This window comes from Phasianus colchicus, chromosome 15 (assembly GCF_987193195.1).
Source record: "Phasianus colchicus chromosome 15, bPhaCol1.hap1.1, whole genome shotgun sequence".
Classification (NCBI taxonomy): Eukaryota; Metazoa; Chordata; class Aves; order Galliformes; family Phasianidae; genus Phasianus; species Phasianus colchicus.
In genome coordinates, this window is record NC_143450.1 from 3,869,051 (window position 1) to 3,889,496 (window position 20,446).

Below are 20,446 nucleotides of genomic sequence, written 5' to 3' on the forward strand. Positions count from 1 at the left end.
AATGGAGCTCCAATGGTCTGCCAGCAAGCTCTGCAGCTCACAAAGGGCTGAGACCAGTGGTAGCACATCACAGTCCTGCTTCCTTCTCTAAAACTCAGCAGTGGCCAGGGATAGGAACTAGCAGGATTTTTATATCACAAGACAGGCAAAGAATGACACCGCAGAGGAAATGTTAATGAATACCTATGTGTGTACAAATCATTTCACTAGCTTCTCTGAAGAGAAGAATTCCATTTGGAGATGATCCATCAAAATTTAAACGTCGCGACCTGAAAAAAATAACAGCAAAAAGTGCTCAGATGGTCATCAAAACAGAAAACTGCAAGGGACTAATTCCATAAAACAGAGAAAACATATTTGCTGATTACACAGTACATTTACTCAATAAATTCCAGCTTTCACTCCAATGACGTGCGCTCTAGTTATCTAAATATGGTTGCTTAAGACACAGTCATGACAAAAGATGGAACAACTTGGACCAGAAATGGTGACAAGACAACACGTACTTCCCTTCATGGCAGCTCAGAAGAATGACGCAGAGTTCCCACAGTCCAACTAGTTGGGATAATTTTACCTTTGCTTGTACCTAAAATCAGCCAATCCCCACTGGTTATTCTGCCACATAAAATTCATGGCAATCGAAAGCCAGTTTTGTGAGGGTAAATTGCAACACATGCATTCTATGAACAGTCAGACCTTAAGATGGAACCACACTCTCTCTCCTGATGCTAGCACTTTAGCAAAGCCAACACAAATCGTTTGGTCCCCAAGCTGGAAACACAGCAGAGTTATTGCCAAAGTCTCTGCTGTATTTGTCTATTCTCTCTGTGATAGAGAATTTTAACCTCCAGTTTATGCCTAAGTGACAGCCATTTAGAACTTAAAAATTGATTTTCAACACAGATCTTAAGTTTCTGAATAACTTTAGCAAAAACCTTACCTTTAGTACTGGTTTGTCCTGAGCAGGAAAGGAGCCATCACTGCGAGATGTAAAACAGATCACCCCTGGCTGGGTGTTAGCCTGCTTTTGGTGGTACGTGGATTGTAAGGCCCCTATCACACAGACAGCAGTAGCTATCTTTCACTGCTCTAAGTCCAACTTTTTGTTTTCTGAGCCCCTACCTGCAGCGTCCCTTGCTTCAAATTATGAAGTCTGAGTATTTACCAATCAACAAAACGTGCCACGTATAAAATGCCTGTGGATTCCACATGCTCAAAATGATAATGGCTCGCAGAGGCAAGAACAAAAAGAGCACATCTTCTCAATGTCTGAGTGGCATAATGCAAAATCTGATACTCTGTAACACATTTTAACCATGTCAAAGTATATTGTATAATGCATTCGAACCTGTAAAAACTGATGCGCTACACAACTCATGAAAACCTCCATCCCAGATGATGTTTTCTAAAGGGAGCAAGGCAGATTTTCTGAATACCAATAGGCAGAAAAACAACATGAATATGGAAAGTAGTCATTTTTTGCATAAGATTTATTGTTCCAGTTCCTCTTTGCTTCAGTTTGCTATTATTAGAGTTCTGTGTTTCTGTTTTAACAATCTCTCCTTGGAATGAGTTGCAGCACTATTAGGGTACACTGCTTGCGCACTGCATTGTCAGTAAGAATAGGTTAAACTTCTCCAGCCTTTACTACACCCCCAATGGGATGTAAGACATAATTAACCCACACAAAACGAAGAGGAAGCCACAACAAGTCAGCCCACACCCAGGAACCAAGAGCTCTCCTCCAGGCCGCGCAGCCACGCAGGCCTTCAGCACACATCATGCTTCACCAATTTCAGGCACGGACTTCCTACCACTCCATTCCACCAAGCATTTCTTCAAACTTGAAATACTGCAACTTTTCTCCCTGTACGTTTTACTTGCAAGGCTGGATAACAAGTGATGTGAACACATCCTGTTCTGCTGAGAACCCCAATTACTGTGGTCACGAGGATAACCAGCACAGAGACACTAACTATCCATTTTTCATTTCAAATTCATTTTTTCCTTTGGGAAATACACTAAATATTTACAACTGTGACATCCCCAAAATAAACTGTTCTGCTACTAGTGGTAAAAGAGAAACTCCATTCTAACATCTGCAATGTAAAGTGTTGATATCACCTATTAGAATTGTTCTGAGGCCTTTTCAGGAAGCCCATGGAGAAGAATTTAGATGTGGGACAAGCCACCTACAAGCTGATTATAAATAATGCTGTGTTGGATAATATTCTTTCCTATTTTGAACTAAGGAAAAAACAAACAACTGTCAGGGAGTTGCAGTTTTAGAGACACATACATACACTGCTTGGCTTAAGGCAACAATTCAGCCTGCAGCAAACCTTGACAGGAGACTATTTTCAGATATTTAATTATGAAGTCAATATTTATCTCTAGTTAAAGCACACTACTGCACTACCTTTTAATATAAAATCACAGCAGGCTTTTGTATGTTCCTGATGGTAAAACAACAACACTGAAAGCTGAATTTTGTTGGTGAATGTTGTTCCCAAATCTACAGAAGTAGCAATGTTAAAGACAAAGCCAGAAAGACAGAACTGCAATATTACTTAGTTGACTCACTTAGCTAATTTCCATGTGATTCTTACCTGTTTTGCATGAATTCTGCCATCAGTTTCAATATAGGTGTTGCACATGCGGGTTCCTGGCACCACAGTTCAATAGCTTTTTGCAGAACAGAAATGTATGTAGGGTATCTTCATCAAAATTAGTTAAAGACTGTACCGACAAAGTGACATCCTACAAAACTTCCCCCTATCCAAAGCACACTGTCAAGTGGGGGGGGCAGATACAGACTCTGGCACCTCATTCTGACAGGAAGAGTGCCTGTTCATGCTATCTGTATATCTAGACCTGACCTACTCTCTAGAACAAGATTTACAAATTAGCAAATCCCAGGGGCCACAGTTTCAGCGCCACCTCATATATATTGGATTTGCTCTGAGATGGTTGGGAATAATCGCATTGTATGATGCTTGTTTCCAGAGTATTCAAGAAAAGAACTCAGACAAACTGTGCGGAGATCAGTGAGGAGCTGCCCCAGAAGTGCTGCTTGCTCACTGGTACCCAAGAGGTATCAGTTCTTTTAACACAGGCTTGGAAAGAATGCAATACAGAAGAAAGTAAGGTTAGTAGATTCTGCAGTGTAACTCAAAAACATAATGAGTTACTGCCTGGATCCAAACATCTGATGCAATGATTTGATACACAGCTGACCCCTGCTTTTCCCAACTTGCTAAAAAAAAGAGTTTGGATAAGAATGCAGGCCTATAAATACAAGAGAGGTAGCACAACTCGACTGCCAAAGAAATAAACAGTTTTTATGATACTGAACCCAGAGAACTTAACTATGCAATTATTAAGATACGATCTAGCCAACAGAGTTAATGACTTTATTTAATATTAAACTTATTTTTCTTTTAACTTTGCTTCACGTCATATAATTCTGCTTTATTTAACAGCACTAGAAATAGTGACTGCTCGTAGGAAAACGCTACTGCCTACACAGACCATGAAGGCAACCACTGTGAATCTTACGAAGTCGCATGCAGCCCAAGCACCCAATGCTGGATCATGAAATAAAAGCCTGAAATGCATGAAGGTTGACATGCTTCCTGGATATGCAGACACAGTCATGTCTCAGCTCTTCTGGAGCAGGCCAAGCCGTCACACATGGCACAGCTGATGAATGATAGCACTGTGCAGACAGATGGAAGGCATTCTGGCTGCTGCTGTCTGTCTGAGGCTCCTAAAGACTTGTGCCTTTTTGCTGCCAGCTGCTCGAGGCACTGTAGGCACAAACCCTATATAGCAGAAGAGTGTGATGTGGAATATACCTTGCTGCCCTCCTTTAGAGGGTTCTTTACATCTTAAATCAAACTGGAGCTAAACGGACCAAGGAGAATTACTCAGTAATATGGATTTAAATCCAAATCCTATTTGCCTAAAATATTCTCAAAGGGCACAGATGACCCACATCACCTCACAGCTTTGTAATTTCACCAAAGCCAGTTCCACTGCTTCCTGTGATGGACTTACAGTGAGCTCACTCTACCATAGGATGGTCAGTATACTCAAAACAAAGCAAGTGTCACACAGGGTACAGACTGAACTGAGAGATTCATCTCCAAAGCCAAACTTCCTCTTCAGCCTGCCCACATACATAAAAGGAAGGTGGTAAAAGGCTGCGAAAACAGAAAACAGAGTAACCTGACAGCCAAATCCTACAACAAAAATATGAGTAAGCAGCTACATCCAATATGATTAACTCTCCCAATTCACAAGCTCAAGCATTAAGCTCACATTAATTGTCAAGGATAGTCTGGAAACCACAGGTGCATTTTGTAAATGCTAGGGTCAAAAGAAAGGCTTCAGCAATCTGCTATTAAAAAACAAACAACCAACAACAATAAAGTAGAAGAAATTAGTTTTAAAGACAACGTTATTTTTAAGTATTTTAACCACAAACTTCAAGGAATCTGGCTAATTCACAAATGTAACCTTACCAGCTTTACTGTTCAAGCTGAAAAGAATGTAAACTGCAAGAAATAATGCTAAGGTTTCAACCAATGCAGTTGGCAATAACACCCATTACACACAGCTTATGGATCGTGTATAGCCTTGTTTCATGGGAAAATGTGTTTTGAAAACCTTCATCTCTACAGTTGTTTAGTGGGCTCTTTCAAATTCTGAATCCTTAGAACATATAAACCTAAAATTTCAGTTCTTTAAAGAAATACTTTTGAAGAGGCCAACTTTGGGCTGTAAATGCCTTTATTTTGTTAAAAATATCAAACAGATTTGGATAAATATGTAACAATGACAACTTGGTAAAAAGATTTGGTAAAAAGACCTAAAGAAGCATACGTTCAGACATCCAAGGTAACACAAGCCCTAAAGGACACCTAGAACTCCTCCAGGACAGACCACTTCCATCAACTTCATGGCTATGTGTCTCTCTCTGTATAGATATCTCCATCTTTATCGGAACGGTTCTCAACAATTTCACGTGCTCATGCACACACACCCTGTGCTATCCAGCACACTGCAACTCGGACTCAACCCAGAAGCCTAATTCTTGCAACCTTTTTCTTTTACAGGCATCAGAAGTCATTAAATACTCAGAATCAACTGGGAGGAACAGAGCAAGACTGCCTCTACGTTTCCACCTAACTGTAAGAAATACTGACTGCAGGTACAGAAAAGTGGATGTCATCCTCAACTCAGAACCAAATCGCCATGGATTGATCTGACTGCAAGACCAAGGACCTGAGACTACAGTCTCATATGAGCAGGAAGAAACACATTAAGCATTCAGAATCTTGTCCGTGCAGTCTTGAAGTAAGAAACAGAATGAAATAAATGAAGACAATCATCATCACCATTAAGAAAACCAGACTTTGATTATTTTCTAATAATTCCCATTTCTTGAGGCCGGTACAACTGTACATTCAAGTTCAAGACTGGCCTACAAATTACAGCACCCACATGTTGCAATTATAAAAAGCAAGAACTTTCCAAAGCTGTGGTACTGGAATCACTGACAGCTTGACATATCAGTGTTTGGGGAAGAATAAATGACTTTCATATCCAGGTTTTTTTTATGCTCTTTGTTGGTTCGTGTGATGTTTTCCTTCATCTCCTGGGCAGCCTGATCTGCTGGGGGACAACCCTGCCCACAGCACGCATTGGAGCTTGCTGTCTCTTCCAGCATAAACTGTTCTGTGGTTCTGTGATCTTTCATTACTGGAATTCTTCAGGAAGATGCTACACATAACACCTAAAACAGCTTAAAATATTTTGAAACGTTTTAAACCAGTTTTTTTTTTGAGAGATCACCTAATACAACTTTAAAACAAATTTCACTATTATTGTAAGTATTTTCTCTTTGTCCCTTGCCAGAGGAAAACTATAAATCTTGTCTCAGCTGAATGAACACCATTTATCATATTCATTTTCTTGTCAATACAATTATGAAAAGCCTTTGGCCTTTTTCCAAGGAGCCTGATTTGCTACAGAAACTCAATTAGTATAAGCAAGCCTGCTACATAACAGCCCTATTTGGCAACCTAGTGCAGCTTGAGCATACCTGACGATTCACCTCTAAACCACGATCCTAATAACTCTATCATAATGGTAAAATAGAGGATACAGGGGTGTCACCCCCACCCCCAACTGCTCCTCTCGAGACTGAAAGGACTTGAAAGGAATTATTTTTGCTCATTTTTGCCATCTACTGGACAAAAGTTAAATCCTAAACGCTTGGATCAGAAAAAAAAAAAAAAGAGAGGAATCTCTCACCTGAGCAAACACTACAAGTAATTCATTTGGTGACACAGGGATTAGACCCAAAATATTTCCTTGGAAAATTCTGCTGTCAGTGATTCGTAAGCCACTGCTTCTGTGCTTCTTCAGTACAGAATGATCTCACGGTATTAAAAGCTCACACTTTTATTTCTTGCCTATCCTTATTATTTATTGCCTGAACAAATGCAAGCAAATAAAATGTATTTTGCATAATATCCTGTATCTGCAGTTTTTAATATTAAAAGCCTAAAGTTTCAAATAGTACAGAATTAAAATCTGTTTGGAAAAACAGCTTGCCTTTAGAATTTAAGTCAATTTTAAATTTTCTGACACTATCTTTGAAGCAAGAAATATACTGATCAGAAGATATCTAAACAATACGATCAGATGCTGACCCTCCCTTCTCTTAGCAGTTTCCCTTTCTGCTGCTTTTACAGCACATAGGAGCTGTGATGACAGCAACTTATTCTGCTGTAATGCCTTGGATCGACACCTGGCTGAAACTGGACTCAGCCAAACGAGGTGAAAGCCACTGCTCAGAAGCACACAGCTATCCTTTATGGCCAAGGGTGGTAAGGAAAGATATTCTGAACCTGTGCAAGGGAAAGGTACCTGGGAAAGCTTAAGCTTCAAATGCCACAAAGACTCATTTTAGTCCATCTATACTCTTAATATAGATTCACGAAATCCAAAAGTTTAAGGCTGGTTTTGTTCATCTGACATGAACTTAATTTATGAAATGAAATTAATATATATATATTTTTAATTCATACAGGAAAGGATCTCGAGGGTTACGTATCCTGGATCCCTGCAGAAAAAAAAACCTCCTCCAAGGATGAATCCATTTCTTTCAAATGCAGAGGAGGTAAGTCTCTCCTCTCCCCCTCTCTGTAGCTGCAGCTCTCCAGTTTAGCACAGAGCAGTGTGAAACTCGTGCCGTACCAGGAAAAACAAAGTAAAATGAATCTGGAATTGAAACAATACTGATCTACTTTTACACAGCCTCCAGACTATATTATTAAGTTTTAGAGTAACATAAGCACAAGCAGTACTAATGAAGTTAAACGTACCCCAATGGTGCTTCCTAGAAAATGAGATGCTAATTCACAGACTGGCTTCAGTGGTTTGTTGTTTTTTTTTTTTCTCCAGTCCTCTAAATCTGAAATTAAGTGATGCTTTCCATTGATTTTCAAAGGAAAAAAAAAAAGATTCTATTGCCTTCTGTTTTGGATTTTTTTCTTTTCCTGCAAGCTGTGTCATGCAAGCAGAGCCTGCACATGGACAGAATCATTGCTAGCTTGTTAAGGTCTTAAATAGGGCTTATCTGAATGGTTATCACAATCCTTCTGCCCACCACACAAGGATGTTTATCAGATCGTATCAGGCTCAGTTCTACAGCCTGTCATCCTTTCAGGATAATGTCCTACTCACCATTTCTGATAATGCATTCTTTTTTACCTCACACACACACACACAAAAAAAAAAAAAAAAAAAAGATTGGCAAACAGAAGATGTTCATTATTTAACTGAAATATTTTTAGAAGCTTCACTTCTAATAAAACATGCAGCTATACTTGAACATTATTTTTTTCTGCTCATAGAATAAACATAATTAACTTCCACAGCTTTGAGATCTAAATTATAAAGCCAGTAGCTGCAGTTGCTTCACTACATTTTGCAGTATTTTCTTACTAATATGACTGTGCCTAAAAAGAATTATGCCTACTGTATTTATGAAAATACAAAACATTTCTCTAAGTATTCAGAAAATACCCATGAGAATTACCATATTTGTTGGTACAAAAATACGTACAATACTGAAAGCAAACAGAGCTGCATTATCATTATTTATCACAGAAAGCTGCAGCCTAAACGTTCGGATTTTGGTTTCAGAAGTCCATTTTCTTCTGATCAGGAAGACTGCAGGTGTTGTGATATTAATAGAGTTGACATAAATAGACAGTAACTGACTAAATTAAAGACATGATTCATACCAGAGAGAAATCCCCCCAGATTGCTCTTGTACAGGATTTTTTAAAAGCACTTCTGATGTTAAAACAATCACAGGTACGTAGTGCTTTAGAACACAGCTTTCTCTTTACAAAAACATTATGGATTTAAGCAGGGACAGAACCCATTTGGATGCGTTTTCCAGATTAGCAGTGTGACATAACAAAAAAGTGACCTCTCTGTGGTCTTTCCCAGTTAACTGCATGGTTGCCATTGTGCTGTAATTTTAGCTGATTACACATTAGTTCATTTAGCTTTGTTTCCTCTTCCCCACTGTGCCATACTATTAAACTAATGCAAGGGGCCTGGTATCCCTCTGTGCACAGAGCTGGTATTGTCATAGTGTAATAAGGATACATCCAGTCAAACAGCATGGTGTAGCTGGTCTTTGTGTTTAGTGCAAAGGCAATCCCTCGAAGATCTCTTGCCAGCCCGATCAACATACGCTGTCAGTGGGAAAGAGACACAGTAATTGATTTTCACGTTAGCACAGAGCAGATGGAGTAATAATCAGCCAATAATGACCACATATCTGATTTTGATTCATTAGTTTAAATGCCTTGCTCAAATACTTTTTTTTTTTTTAATAAAAAACACTGAGAGTCTTTCAACAAACAAGATTTCCACTACTTTGATAGAGAGAACACTTGCAAAATGCTTAGAAAATGCTTTTGATTATTCAATATACCATACTAATGAATAATGCAAATTAAAACAATGCTCGAATACAGTGCATTAAGTTTAAAAGTACTTCCTGTATTAATATATTTAAAGTAGCAGTAACAATAAAATGTTAATTTAAGCCTGTAATATTTTAAAATGAGGTCTAAGACTAATTGGTAGTCGTAACGAGCTACATTTAAGCTTATACTGAGATTCTCATTGTACTGTTATTTTAATTTTTTTTTTTTTTAAGTCATTTTCCAAAATAGGCTTCTTCAAAAAGTATGGATGTTTATTTATAGGGGACCGAGTGAATCCCTATCTGTACTAACATCAGTTCTGAGATTTTCTTCCCTTTAATGAATTGTGGCTTCAGAACCTTTCCAGCTCAAAGGCAGACAAAACTACATGTAGATAATTAGCCCCTATTACAAGGGTTTTTCACGATAATTAATAGAAATAATAAAAAAAACGTTAGTGACTGAAAAGTATTTTCACAACATAGACACATTTTTGAATGGAGTTAAACAAATGTTCTTTTTTGACAGTGAATTAGCACTAATAAATAGTGGCAGGTGGGGTTTGTAGGGATTTCTTTTTTCCATTCTGAAGCCCACAGTACTGCAGAGCCTGGTTAAAAAATGATAGAAGCACGGCAACAAAAGAGCCAGGAGTTCTCTTTTTAAAAAGAGACTTCTCAAAACTGCACTCAGTGATAATATAATATCGATAGAGTTGGGAAACGTCAAAGGTAAGATTCAGGTATTCATTCTAACTGATCGCACAAAGAGCAAATCATGGCTGATGCCTTGTTAAACCGCTCCATGTAATCCTACACAAGGGCTGATTTCTACTTTTCCTATACACATTAGTCCAACTGACTTGGATGGCATACACGTAGATTTATCTGAGGATAAACTGAGTCCTCTCTGAAACAGCGGTGAGGCTGCTAGGAGTATTTTAATATTTGCACTTCCTTTCTGTTGTGCATTCTAATGGCCTGAACTTTCAAGATGCTCAGAGGTCTCAACTCTCATTAACTTTAATGGGACTCTGAAATCACTAGAGAGGAAGTGTTCAATACCGAGAAGATATGACATAAAATCGTAACTTTATCCTTTTATTTATCTGCATTTTCATACTTTGTGCACTGTTTTGCCCACACAGAAAATAACTCTGTGGCAGACATGGCAGCCAAAACATAAAGAATGAGAAGAACAAGGCAGCAATGCTTTTTACACTTCTTTCCAAAGGGATACAAAGATGCAACAATACATGGGGAAGAGGAAATCTTCCAGAATGATTTTGGTTCTCTTGCCCATACTAGCCACAATAAAATAAAATAAAGTAAAATGAGGTAAGGAATAGGAATAAATACCTGCACAAAGTAAAGGCTGATGCGAGGAAGAAGGAGAGCTATAATCCCTGGAAAGACATGGACTTGGCTTTGCTTGACGTTGAACTTGCCATCTCTAGAGCATGGCCTAGATGAATGCAACCAGCCCAGTGTATATCCCCACAACATGCTTACCCTGCCTTTCAGTTTAGATATTAAGAGGCCCATACCATTAATTACATTATTTTTGATAAATTGCCTCAATCTACAGAGCAGCACAGTAGTTAATGCTCTTGTCCCATACAATTCCAGAGAACTCAGTGGTTTAGTTCAGATGCTCTGAATCGGAGCTCAACTTAATAAAAAAGGACCTCTGACAGCTGAGGGTCCGAGCAGCCTGTATGCAGTGCTGCAGAATCCCAAGATAAATCCTGCTCCATTTATGTCGCTGCTAACAAGTATCCTGAAACTTCAGTTTCAGAGCAAAAACCTCTGGATTCCATATATATTGAAGTCACATTAGCAAAGAACCAACAAACCAACAACAATAAACACCAGGCCAGGACCTCACCAAAACCATCCAATTCCCAAGACATTCAGGTTTTTCACATTTACTGGTCTACTGCGATGTTTCAAATAGCATCCACGTGCACAAAACTTATTAGAGGCAAACAGTAACACTGATACGTCTGCCTTTAGCTGTCACATCGGAGGACTGAAAGTGCCTTGCAATCTTAACAGAGCAATCTGAGGAGCACATGAAGACATTGCTTCATCCCAACTATGACCAGCCACTTCTAAGGCAAAGGGACAGCAGACAGCAGCACCAGTAACTGCAAAACGAGTAAGATGAGAAGCAAACTACCATAAATACAGGACACACAGAGAATAGATCTCATCAGTGGTACCCGGACTTACACGTTGATTTTCCTGCTAACGAAACAATTTTCATCAAATTTCAGTTTGAAAATATCCTTCCTCGAGCGTTACATCAAACCAGTTTTTACAAACTGCAGTGTTTTGGTTCAAAGTCCCGACTGAGCCCCTTTCAGCAGGCTTTTAAAAGAAAAGAAATGAACGTGCAAATGCTTTCAGAGCAACCATCCTGACGTGCCAGCGTGTGCCCACTGCCTGACTTCAGCAATTGAGCAGGGATGAGACTCCTCACGGCACCCACCCCCAAAACAGGGTTTGTAATGGAAAGTCTGACAGACCCTTAACCATAGTGGCACTACTGGGTGCAGCTATAATATTACCCTCATAATTCTACTATATAATAACAACAAAGGAAAAAAAAGGTGAAGGGTCATTGCGCTTTGTCTTTAGAATTAAGATGGCTGTCTTCATCCTTACAGCATACTCTTAATTCTGGAGACACGTCTTAATAACCTCTAAATAGTTCCAACAAAAGAGCCGTGTCAGAGGAATGAGCAGGCCCCAAGGTGTTTCAACTGGAGTGTTTTCATCTGCCTTTATTGCTCTATCCCTCTCCAGAATTAAGGCAATAACCTGTGATAAATTATTCAGGAACTGCTACAGGGATCAAAGCAAAATCATTCTGTTAAAGTGCTGTTTGCAACATTTGGCACTTAGTGTGAAAACTTTTAATGTGTGCAAGCTGAAAATCAAGGATTTTAAATAATTTAACAGCATGGAGTTTCTACAAACCGGCTAAAGATAGCATGTTGCTATTTAACTGCTTTCTCCTCAGATGGTTTTTCTTTCACTCGTTTCTATCAAACCTGATGATGTCACAACTCTAAACAAAGTACGCCTGAGGTTCGGGCTGCCCAGTCAGTGCATTACCTCACCGGGTTGGCACGAGAAACCCCGAAATTCTTAGGGGAAAATCGCCTCTGTTTTAATACTGGACATCTTTTGTATTAATACCAAAACGTGAAGAAGGAACCAGGAGAGGGAAAAAAGCGACGCGCAGTTACTTAAGCCATCTTCAATTAGGTTTGATCTCACCAGAAAAGAAACCTAACCATACGTTCTGCATGCAGACCGAACGATTACAAATGTGTTTTAAAAAGAAAGAGCTCCCGTGCTGTGACTGCTTTTCAGTGGAGCAGTTCAGAAATACGAAACAAAAACCCTAGCCAGTTAGAAAGTCCTAGTAAAAACCACAAATTAAATGAATTTGGCAGTCCTGGACCATTTTCATAGTGATATTTTAACAGTGTCATCTCCCTGTGGAGTGGAATACTAAGCATTTTATTGAAGAACTGAACTGTTTTTGTTCTCAGTACTTGGGAAATGAAGTACCTGAAAGCACTTTTGCATGTATTATTTATCCATCGTGATAGAAAAATAGCTTTAACCCAATAAATTACATTTAAGAGAATTTAGAGCAAAAGTTTTGTTTATGATAAAGCAACAGATTTAGTCCTTTATCAGTAGCTTAAAGCACCAAGTTTTCTTTATACAAATTAGACAGATGGTGCTTACAGTAGAATTTACTAAAGGTCTGTCACAACAAATGCAGCCAAGCTGCATATTTAATCACTGCAGAACCTTGTCTACCTGCAGCTGCCAACTGCTAATCCAATTTCCCTGATAAATGTGGCAAGAGACACGATCAGCAATAAAGAGCATCTAACTCCATTTTCCTGCAGGGCGTCTTTTGATGAACATTTAGGACGGAAGCACGGAGTGCACTGTGTGGCCCTGGCTTGTGGCAGCTGCATGCATTTTGAAGACACAGTTCTCAGGTTACTCACTTAATTCTGCCACTATCATTATGTTGCTATTGATCTCAGTAGCTCTTGTCTACACAGCATTACTCTAGATGAAGCTGAATCAGGCAGTTATCATGCATCAAACTTGCTCAAAAGCCTGGAGATTTCCCCTTAATTACTTGTGATTTTATTTGCAAATACCGTTAAAGTGTAATCAAGCAGTCACTTTCCAGGGTCGTTAAGAACTTGCTAGTTTAGGAATATATCACTGGCACTCCATTAAAATTTCTCTGCTGAGATGGTTCCTAACAAACCAGGCAGGACAGCAGCAAAATTATTTTAATAAATGGAATTCTCACACGAGGTAAATGCTGCCTCCTGCAGAAAGGATAACGATATCCAGTGACCCCTTCGTTACAACTGTTTGAATTAAGGATTTTAAAACATAAAAGATGAACCCCAAGTAGTTGAACTGCCTGTATGTCACAAACAAAAAGATACTAAAATTAAATATATAAGCAAATTAAGGATACTCGAATAAGTATACACTAAAATAATATTAAGCATCATTTTTAAAAGACAATAGCTCAACTCAGGTGGTTACTGTGAGCTGTGCATCCTCTATTAATGTCAGATATGCACTGCAGATAAATCACTGGATAAATATTTCTTGTGTATCTGCTCATTTTTTTTACAAAAAGAAGTGGATAAAAAATGATGACGTCTGCTTAATTTTCCATTATTTGGTAAACTATTTTAAAATAGTAGATTGGTATGAGGGTGCCTTCCAAATTACCCTGTGTGGCTGAAGCAAGGTTCCAGCCTGCATTGTAACTATTTATTCAGTGGCAGTGGAAGGGGCTCTCTTTAATGCAAAAGCTCCCTAATATATTATCATTCCTGATGATGCAGCTTGCATCTAGCAAGTCTTTTTCTTCCCTAAAATATACTGTTGTTTTGACACAAACAGCTTGCTGCACTTAAGGATTTTACTAATAAAACATAATGTTGTGTTAGATATTATGACTGTTGCCACAGCTGAACTGACTTGTCAAATCAATCCTAATATGGCTCCCACAGGCACATAAAAACCTTATTTAGCTATCAGTTATCCTAATCACTTTGTTCAGTTTAAGGGTGCAATACTTCAAGACCAGTTCCTATTTATACATATATGCCCAGCCATTTAATAAAGTCTTGATTTATATAATAAATTCTTGTTTAAAAAAAAAAAAATACTTTAAAGCAGCAGTGTTTTATCAAGTGTGTTACAATACGTCTCCTTATACTCCCTAATAGATATGTTAATAAACACAATAGGATACTAGCGTAGAAAAAGGAAATATGAAACAGATAAACTACCAATGAATTAACATTTTCCCTTTGATTACAAATGGAACTCAAACGAGTTTCATGTAACACTGAAAATCCCAAGGTCTTTATCAAATATTTGTACAAAGTTTCTTTCATGATAGTCAGTCATGGCCTTTGCATCTCCACTGCCTACATACTTAATTATCCATGTATGCATACAAGTATTAATATGCATATCAATATACAGGTATATACATTTCAACAGACAGAAGGAGAACTGAGATGGCAATCTGTGGCTCAACAGTTGCCCTACCATTAAGTCTTTTTCATCAATAATTTATTTCCTTGTAATTGAAATAAACCTACCTTTGCCTCTTGTTCTAAACTACTGTTGAGCATCTGAGTCACACTCAAATGAAACTGTGAGGAGCAGCATGAAATTCTTGAACTCATTCTCATCTTCACCTACAGGAAAAGAAACCAAAAACAGAAAAGGATCCCATCATATTCACACCACTGTTTCAGGAGGGTCAGTCTCTTAAGCTTTCATAATAAAATCTGACATCATTGGAACTTTCATCAGCACTGCGAGAAGAGAAATCTGAGATTTGACACACATGTATTTTTAAATGAGATGTATATAAAAGGCAAATAGTTGGTCGCAAACAACTGGGACTGGCATGTCTCTGCATTTCACACCTCTCCCCTTTTGTTTTCGTTTTCTCTGTTCCTCAGACACCATTCGCTCAGTACCACAGAAGAACATTCACCTAAAATATCAAGACTCAACAGTTCGAAAATGTTAGATTTAAGGCTGCAACAGTAAATCAGACTCTTTCATGCTTGTATTTCATTTAAACCAGGATCTTTTCTGATTAAATGCTCTTTTTTCTACCTCCTACATACTCAGTATACAGGATGAAGCTGTCATGCTTTCATGGAAATGAATCTGGACTATGTTGTGGTTACCTGTGCAACGCCATCGCCTTGTTTGTTTCAGAGCTGTGAATTTGGAGCCAACGAAGGAAAATGTTGCGGGAAAGGGAACAAAAGATTGTCTTGATTAGACAGTAGGAAGACTGGACTGTTTCACTGCCCTGTTATAGTGTAATTATAAACAACAACACATTCTTCATAAATGGCAGTTTGCGTGGGAACTGGTACTCACGCTACTTATGTTTAGCTCTTCAATGCAGGCAGTCTTCCTGCCACACGCACTCACCCTCTCTAGGTCAATTAAGTGTAGAAGCTTAACTTATGTTCTTTAAAGAGCTCTTTGCTATAGGACTCCTCTCACTTCTCTTTTAACTGGCAAATCAAATCTAGGAAAGGATACACGGGAAACACTTGTAGCTTCTGCTTTGAGCATCTATCAGTGGTCAGTGCCAAAGACAGCACCTGGCCTACACTGCTCCTTCATCCAACACTGGGATCTTTTTCATTCTCTTACCCTTATACCATTTATTCTGGACTGTTATTTCCTGAGCAACTGATGGATACAACAGACATACTATAAGACATAACTAAAGATCAATGGAGTCTCCCATGTACCAACCTAGTTGAAAAAAATGTAGAATAAACTTTAAAGTTTTGCTTCTACATTTCATATACCCATCTGTGAAATGGGTCTAATTCCAACCTCTTTTCTCATAGACCAAATAATTTATCCCAAAACAGAAAACTTCTGCCTTCCCAACTGGAAGCAAAATGCGGACTAACACACAAATCCAGACAGCAACACAGAAAAACAAAATACTCAGTAGTTACTCATTAAAGGATGACACATCATCTGAACTGAAAGAGGCAAATTCCTCTGAGAGAATAATTGTGAACCTGCAACTAAAGCTGTCTCATAACAGCGTATGTATTTACAATGGAGAGGAAATGGACAGGTGATCTCAGGTGATCTCAGTCACAGCATTTTCCCAGTTACTTGGGAACTTACTTGGTTACTTACTTGGCTTTGTGACCTGAACTGCTTCCTTTTCACATAGGGCTTTCATGCCCAGCTTTCTGGAGTTTTCTTAAAGCAAAGGAAACACTTTCAATAACTTGCTGCTGCTGCTGCATTCACTGACAGCTGATGAATCAGAACCTTCAAATCACAAACTATGCTCAAGAACTTTCTCCAAATAGCGAAGTAAGTGATGACATCTGTAACTTCCATCCTGCCCGTGCAGAACAAAGGAAGCTGAGATGCTGTGTCAGATTTCAAAGCCACTGCTGGCAGCAATAGGATTTGGTGGACTTTAGGAAATGGGACTTTAATCCCATCCATCTTTGCCTGTCTCCTCCACCATCTTCTCCCCATTCCTTTCTGCTGACCTGATTCAGCCTTTTTATTTGCCTTTCCTGAAGCCTTCTGTCCCCTCCCTCTTATTCACAGTAGTTCCATACCATTCATCCACCTTTTTCTGTCTCCCTTCCTCAGTCAGTTCCAATACAGTACTAGTTTTTGTTCTCCTCACCAACATCTTGAGCCTCCTCTTACTCTCCTAGAAGTTAAACAATTACTGTTCACGTTATTTTCCATCTCTTTACAAATTGTGTACCTCCTGTTAATTACATACCGAATTATTATCTAAAGATTTCTTTCACATTCTCCTATAAGCAACATCCACATCCCGTGATCACTGCAGTACTACCTAGGAAGGAAAGAACCTATGCTTAACAAACCTACTACGGTTCATCTGCTGTAACTCAAACTACACGTACACATCCTCAATGTCCTATGCTCATTACATCAGGTCCACACATGGCTTAAGGCAATATTTTTAAACCTGCTTTACTTGGAGAGGTTTGGCACAGGGCATGACTGCATATACCTGTAAGTACAGGATGCTGACAAATCATGCAGAATAGATCCTGGAGGCATATCCTACAGTTTAGATCTACTACTTTGAGCAATGAAAAAAGTAGTGATAAAAAACTTACTAATCCTTATTTAAGAACTTTTAAACATACTTTTTACTGGTGTTTTCTGCATTAGTTTTCGTTACTCTGTAATTCATACAACAGAATACTTTCTTTACTTTAGAAATCTTGGACCAAGAGCCAGTCAGACAAAATGGTACAATTCTAAATTCAACCTCCCCAAAATTATTACAAAGACAATCTGGGATACAAAGATTTCTCAGTCTGATTATACAATGTTAAAATTATTCAACAGAATCCAAGCACATTTTAAAGCAAATAATAATTAATATATTACTGTTTTTCCCACTACAGTCCCACTACAGGCGCTTAAAGAGCACATTGTTCAAGAGGTAAACATTCTCAATGTACTGTATCTGCTTAATCTCCAAAATATTTCTGCAACAAACTTTTACTCAGAACGACTCACTGATGAAAATTCATCTCAGTTTTATTCCTTCGTAAATTATTTAGATATATCATATAAAAAGATTTGATATAAACTCTTGAAAAAGCTGGAGAAGACAATTGGTACAATGCTTTTTGGTCTAAAAATACTACTAGGAACAGTTTGTTAATATCCCTTCATTCACATAATGCTACCACTTAATTCTTGTGCAAACAATATAGAAAGCACAATACACTGTGTGCTTTGCTTTTTTTTTTTTTAATTTGAATCCCAAAATGCAAACTTAGACTTGTTTGTTGCTCCAGATTTGCTTTTCTACCACTTCAATTCCAAATTAACTTCAGGAGGAACAAAAAGGACAACAGCTAAAAGACTGATGCATGCCTTTTTCAGAAGCTCCATGTCAGATCTTGTGGAGATGTAAACCCAGGAGAATCAGAATGGCCTTTATTAGCTTGTAGCCATTTATAAGTCACGTCTGCACTTTGTCTGATGATGTTATTTTTAATACTTACAATCTCATTCTTACACATTTTTTTTCACCTACAGGAAACATGAATCTGTATGTGTAACCTAGAAAAAGTTACCTACTGCTGCTTACGTTAATGTGACACTTAGCCAAGAAAAGACAGGTCCAGGTCACAGCCACCCTTCTTTAAGAAAAAAGCTGATGACTACAGTTTGGTCTTGTCTCCAACTCAACCATTTTCATCAATGTTTAGCAGCAGACAGTACAGGCACCCATTAACATCAAAGGGGATATCAGCTACTATTGACTTACAGCTCTGTGTCAATTTCTTCAGTCTCGTTGCCCAGTTAAGTTCTTGTGTGAAGATCAGAAATCAGTACATGAAAGACTTGCTGCGTTATTTTTTGAAAGCTCTCGTCAGCAGCCCCATCTTAGAACATCTACAGACACCTGCCCCCAAAAAAGCGTTCTGTAAGGTGGATCCCCAGCTGATACAGGCCCACGGTTCTGATCAGCTCTGGGCCCCTGACCAGAACTCAGTCGGTCTGAGTCATGATGTGTTCACTATTCACTATCAGCTTCTCTAACACATGGTTTGTTGCAGTGACCATTTTGACTATCTCAGCCTCCCCAGCCTAGACAAGAGACAGCAGATGGAGCTTCACATTTTATTCAGGTGGCAAAAGGCAGTGGCAGGATTCAAAGTGACTGCATGCACCCTCACATCTAGCTATTAATGTGAGCACTGAGTTTTACACGTCTAAACTCTCTAATTTCCAAAGGACAACTCAAGATACAACCTCAATTGCTGAAGGCTGAACTGCAGAACTCTGACCAATGCTCTTATTAAACTCGTGGCCTTTGTATACTGAGAACTTGCATGAATAAATGAGATAAACAAAACTTACACTTGAAACTGCAAAGTTCTGGCCCAATCAGTACATCACCTTGAAACTCAAAGCATTATTCAGGCCCTTGTTTTGTAAATATCTCCTATTAGGAAATGCTGTGCAAAAAGAAAAAAACACCCAACTTGCCTACGTTATTTCTCCAACAGAAGGCAACACATATGCTGCTACTGCTTAATGCCATCAATCTCTGAAGTTGATAGGCAGTAATTTAAATACAAACATAAATATTTACTGTGCAATTAAACTGCTGTTTAATTGGTTAAATGTTTAATTGGTTAAATTACCATAAAAATTCATAGCATTACAAATCCTTAACAAGACACTAAGGTGTTGCAGGGACACCTGAGGAGGATCTTACCTAAATTTACCATGAGAAGACGAGTGAGAGCAGCGTAGAACATCGTCTGGCATTGAAGGTCACTGATGCTGTAATTATCACTGAAGCCCAAGAAAGGGAAATGCTTCCTCTGTTGAAACAGAAGTGTATGAAAAGTTACGTGTTCTGCAACATCTACTACAAACTCAACATTTTTTAATCTTGTAATGTTACTGTGTGGTTCTGAAGCATGAATTTCACAGCGTCTGTTTTCACAAGTCTTTTTAGGAAACTATCAGTAGCAGGTGTTAAGGAAATACCAGCCTTGAGACATTACTGCTACGTAATCAGGTTGTACAAACTTACAGGATTTTTTTACAAGAAAAATGTCCCAACTGAAACAATAACAAATTTAAATGAAGAAGATCTTGAATTTCAACTGGAAACGTGTCATGGAGATACTCTTCAGAACATTAAAGACCATAATCTATTATTAATTAAAGCAATTACTTTTCATGGCATATATTCTGGTCACAGAAGAGACGAATGAAATGACTTTTATATAATTAAACAGAGTTTCTGATAAGAAACGATCATTTTTTTCCTTAGAGAGCCCCACGTTATCAGCACAGTAGAAGCAGTTTTGCAACTGGTTGTGCTGAAGAAGGGCAGCTGGCAATGGACTGGCAGCAGCCCCAAGCAGCACTGACCTCACAGCCCCTGAACCACACGCAATCTTATGGGCCTGTCTCATGTGCTTCAGTTACAACAGATGAACGTGTGTCTTATACGTACTAAGCGACGTCAAACACAAAACCCAAGTATTTGCAGATGTATCAGAACTGTACATAAATTTCTTAGGAGAGTCTCGTGTCTCGTGATGCTGAGACACCAGGGAAGCACTGTGCAGGAAGGCTGCATGGTGTTGGTCTCCCCATGGCACCAGTACAGCTCTCCAGCTCTGGACAAAAGCGGCCTAGTCGCGGCTTCAGCACGTCTGCATTTGCTTGTATGACAGATGGCTCCCAGGGGGATGCACTAAGTAACACAAAAGATAACCTATTTCATATGTGCTGAACTTGCAAAGCTTTAGTTGC

At 38.7% G+C, this 20,446-nt stretch overlaps 1 protein-coding gene across 1 annotated transcript in view; it reads right to left on the bottom strand.

Annotated features, from left to right (window-relative positions):
• RANBP17 (RAN binding protein 17) overlaps positions 1 to 20,446 on the bottom strand; it is a 147,508-nt gene that overhangs the window by 40,699 nt on the left and 86,363 nt on the right. Inside the window, 6 exon segments of the mRNA XM_090151102.1 lie at positions 184 to 269; positions 2,610 to 2,717; positions 8,695 to 8,783; positions 14,698 to 14,740; positions 14,742 to 14,796; positions 19,392 to 19,500. Of these exon segments, the coding sequence (XP_090007228.1) occupies positions 184 to 269; positions 2,610 to 2,717; positions 8,695 to 8,783; positions 14,698 to 14,740; positions 14,742 to 14,796; positions 19,392 to 19,500 (490 nt within the window).